General features: G+C 39.6%; 1 protein-coding gene across 1 annotated transcript in view; it reads left to right on the forward strand.

Annotated features, from left to right (window-relative positions):
- The window catches only part of sae1 (SUMO1 activating enzyme subunit 1), a 13687-nt gene extending 10584 nt beyond the window's left edge, over positions 1 to 3103 (forward strand). Inside the window, 2 exon segments of the mRNA XM_035680611.1 lie at positions 825 to 894; positions 2792 to 3103. Of these exon segments, the coding sequence (XP_035536504.1) occupies positions 825 to 894; positions 2792 to 2884 (163 nt within the window). The 3' untranslated portion in view covers positions 2885 to 3103.
- Positions 3104 to 4561: the final 1458 nt, after the last annotated feature.

Raw genomic sequence — 4561 nt, forward strand, 5'->3', positions numbered from 1 at the left:
AACAGGCCTGTACTGTTATCAGCTCACCTGACACACCAGAACCATCACAGCCATCTGGGAAGTTTTCTTTAGAAACTGTTTAGAAAATGACAAACACTTTCAAAGAAATGCCTTCTTGGAGTCCGCCACGTTGAACCGCTTCAGTAGCCGAGAACAGACAAACACTTGCTCTAGATGGGGCCTTTTGTAAGATTCTCCACCACACTAGTTCCTCCTACACACCTCACAGCCCGTTCTCATTCCCAGGTCGTCAAATACAGATGTGAGCAGTGTTCAGTTAGTTGGAATCTGCAACTTCCGCTGTTGTTGTTTAATGAACAGTGTCTTCTCACTGCGTCACACCCAGCATTAAACCCACTGCCAGTAGTTCCTCACAGGTTGCTCATTTCATGGATCATACAGTGTGTCAGTTAATAATCAGGAGCTAAATAATGCAGGTTCGGGTTTAATTACCACACTTTCAGATGCACATTGTGGAGGTCGAAGAGAGGAAGTTTGGGCAAAAATAACATTACCAAAGTCTGTGGCCTAACTAATTACACAGTCTACCTTCATCTGTGGGAGGGGGCGATTGCCGACTGTGATTTACTCAAACATCCGTCCACTGTCAGTGAAAAGGTGTTTAGTTCAACTCTGTCGGCGGCATCGTCAGACAGCACAACACATAAATCAGCTGGCACACTAACAGAGCTCCAGATGGAGATTTTTTTTTTTTGCCTTACTGGCTATGGAGACGGTAACTTTCTCAGTTTCTCAGTTCCTTAACATCACACTTTCTATTTGGTCAGAGTGGTAACGTGTTTCCTTGTATTGTTTGTCCGCAGCTACTGCTTCTCTGAGATGTCTCCAGTGTGCGCTGTCGTGGGGGGAGTTCTGGGACAGGAAGTTGTCAAGGTAAGGATGTAAACATTAGGAAACACTCTGTTCATGTTATCGACCGTGATGCATCTTACAATACTCACTCTGCTGTAGTAAATGATGAAGTGTGGCGTGTGTGTGTGAGAGTCAGTCAGCTGACAGGTGGCCACTCAGCTGGTTTCTGGATCAGCTTCAGAAAAACGGCAGCGACTCTTCTGTGTGCAGAAGTGATTTCACTGTGACCACAGTGAAACCCAGTGTGACGCTCTGGCAGCAGACTCTCAGAAAGATATGATTTTAAACTGTCCTCCAGCTGAACAACATAATAAACACATTGATAATGCAACACAAAGGAACATAATGGGACCACTGGTAGGAAATCTAATGGAAAACATATGACTGAACACTGGAGACACACACACACACAGATTATAGTTGAAGTCTGACTGTTAGTGATATTATCTATATTATTAGGGTTGAGACAAAGCTGTGTAGTGTGGAAGAATGTTTTACAGTTGAGTAATAAACTATTAAAGATCACAAAACAGCTGGCTGACAAGTATAAGTAAATGTATAGATATATAAATAAATATATGTATATGAACAGTATAAATGGAAACACATCACAAGGTCACTAATAATGTTTGTATCTTTATATGCCCGACACACAGACAGCTCAGTGTCGTCTTTATCTCCTCGGGCGAATCAGTACAGTTTTTTTTTTTAAATGCCAAAACTGTCTAAGGAAAGATAAATCTTATCAAAGTGATGATAATCCAGTCACTGATGTACAGATCAATCATCCATTCCTTGGTTTCTACGTGGTTTCACCATAAATGTTTGCATTGACAAGCTCTTCAGTAACAAATACGTCTTAAAATGCGTCTTATTTTACCACAAAATGTGTCTGATTGAATTTGGTGACTTTGTTTTTGTTTAAATTCTGCAGAAATTACATTATTATTATTATTATTATTATTATTATTATTATTATATTATTATTAATTATTATTATTATTTTTACTATATTGAAATATAATTATTAGAAAAAATCCTTAAATTAGATTTTAAAAACCAGCCTTGATGTGTAAGTTCATTAATTTCCTCTGATGGGACGGAGTGAGATAAGATAAGATGCTCCTTTATTGATCCCCGCGTAGGGGAAATTCAAAGAATATGGTAACTAAGGTCTTTTATAGTCATTAAGATTCATCACACAGATAAAAACACTAATAATATTTAATGCACAAAGTCTAACACGCAAATATAGAGAACTTTTCCAAGTGCATGACCTGAATAAGCTTTCACCTTACAGCCTCAGTAGATTTCCTTTTTCTTCTGAGTTGTGTGCAAGTTGACCTGCGGCTGAGGTAAACGGGAGTTCAGGTCAGGGTAAGAGAGAGAAGAGAGAGAAAGAGAGTGTGTGTCTGTGTGTGTCTGTGTGTGTCTGTGTGTGTCTGTGTGTGTCTGTGTGTGTCGTTGTGTGTCTGTGTGTGTCTGTGTGTGTCTGTGTGTGTGTGTGTGTGTGGGGGGGTGTGGAGGGACAGTTCAGACTCAGACGGCATTATATTGGCACAAGGCCAAGCTGCAGACTCTATGATGATGAAACTCGCTGTAACTGGTCGACTGATGTCTCGCCGGTTGAATCTGACTGACTTCACTCACAGAGAAAATTAAACTCACCTTATGGACTGAACCACTGACAACTGAAGTGTGACAGACATGTTTGTCTGGGTCTGTGAGCTCTTAATAAACTGGCATTAAAATGGTTCTTTCTGCTCCTACTGGGAAGTACATTGAACTTTCTTGGAGTCACCTTTTAAGAATTTCCCCTTTCTGACTGGTTACTTGAACATATATGAACTTAAAGAGGTTTAACTTTTGTATTATTACACGCTGTTGAGTGTAACTTCCCTGTGTCTTTCCCCTTCAGGCTCTCTCTCAAAGAGACGCTCCACACCGGAACTTTTTCTTCTTTGACGGTCGCAAAGGCAACGGCGTCGTCGACTACTTTGGATCAAAGTAAACGCGTCACGCCGGCGCTCAGGAAAGTTTTACACACACATACAAGCCCAGCAAACGTATGTCTTTTCATTCGTTTGTTCCGTCAGATTATTTATATCAGTAAATTGCTCCAGTAGTCATAAAATGTATCTGTTGTTTCATATTTGGCATTTGATCTCAAGTTTACTGTGGGATTTCTGTTTTTTACATTTCCTAATAAAACATTGTTTAGTAAAAATGATTCTGCCTCATGTCTCTTGATTTATTAAACAGAACAATCATATTGTTGTTTTTTTGTCTATTCAATATCTGCCATTTATGCCATAATTATTACACTGCACTCATGTGCTGCTGGGAACATTTTAATGCATCAGTGTGCTGTTTTCTCTGAAAATCAACCCTGAAAGACAAATATAAGTCAAAATCATCAGAATGAAATACTTAAATACAGTAAAGAAGTTGACAGCAAAGGTCTTTGTGTCTTCATGCTGGATCACAAGGATATCAGCCATGATGTATGGTGGCCTGATTTCAATATCCTGTATATTAAATTAAACAAAGAGTAAATGTAACAGCAGTGCTGGAAATATTTGGGTTTAAGTAATAAAGTCAAACATAATCTCAGCTGTAATATAAGAAATCAGTGTGGTGTACTGTACGTTGGCATCTGAAAGGGGAAGACAGCAGATAGTCATGTGATGTTCAGTGTATGACTGTATTTGGTAACAACCTCTCACCGCCTGGCATGTGACTCATCAGACCTAACATGGCTGTATGGTGTGTGAGTGACGGTGCAGCAGCATAGGAAAGGGCGGGGGCAGGTTATTCAAATGAGGCTCAGGACAAACTCAAAGCATTTCCTATCTTCTTCCTCCCAAATAAGGCAACAACCGAACATTACAGGGGGGAAAAGCAGCAGTGTGACCTTGTCTCTGACCTCAGCCCCTGGAAGATGCATGTGGTTGAACCTGTTTAACCCGTCAGACCTGTAAGACCCTGAGCTGCAGAGATGGAAAATAAACATTTATTTTGATGCAGTTTAACTGTGCTGACTGCAGCAACAGCAGATACTCAGTGAAGGTGCTGATTCATTCTGCTGTTTACTTTAAAGTACACTGAATGTTCACAGCTGACAGAATAGTTTCAGTATCGTACATATATCTTATCCAAATTTTAATCAGTAAGTGTCTTCAGCTTCATTTTTACATAAATTAAACATACAAGAAACAGAAAAATGACGAGTAAGCAACATAATAGGACAGGGAAATGTACAAGAGGGGGAAGTATTACAGGTTCTTGCAGCTCCTTATTCAGATACACTTGAATTTATGTGGTGAGCTTTGACTCATTTCACACATTTCTAGCATTGAAGCTTTTAGTAGCAGACAGTTACTTCATCAATATGTCCAACAGGAAGTTTATCTGGTGGCATCCCTTGACTAAAGAGTTCTTTGAGAACACACAGAACACAATTTGGATATGAAATCTTTCTTTTGTATCTCAAAATATTTGTGATTTGGACTCTTAGATGAGTTACAGATTCTCCCAGTCGACTGATTCCTCTCTGACTACCAGGTCTCATTCCAACCTTTTAAATATGAAGTTCAGTGTAGTTTGTTGTGTGAAGCCAAGAGTACATATATACCACTAAGCCAGAACAACAAACTGATGCACGGTGTGTTCTGACATCTTTCTATCA

This window comes from Morone saxatilis, unplaced genomic scaffold, assembly GCF_004916995.1.
Source record: "Morone saxatilis isolate NCDOM2014 unplaced genomic scaffold, NCSU_SB_2.0 Contig8, whole genome shotgun sequence".
Taxonomy (NCBI): Eukaryota; Metazoa; Chordata; class Actinopteri; family Moronidae; genus Morone; species Morone saxatilis.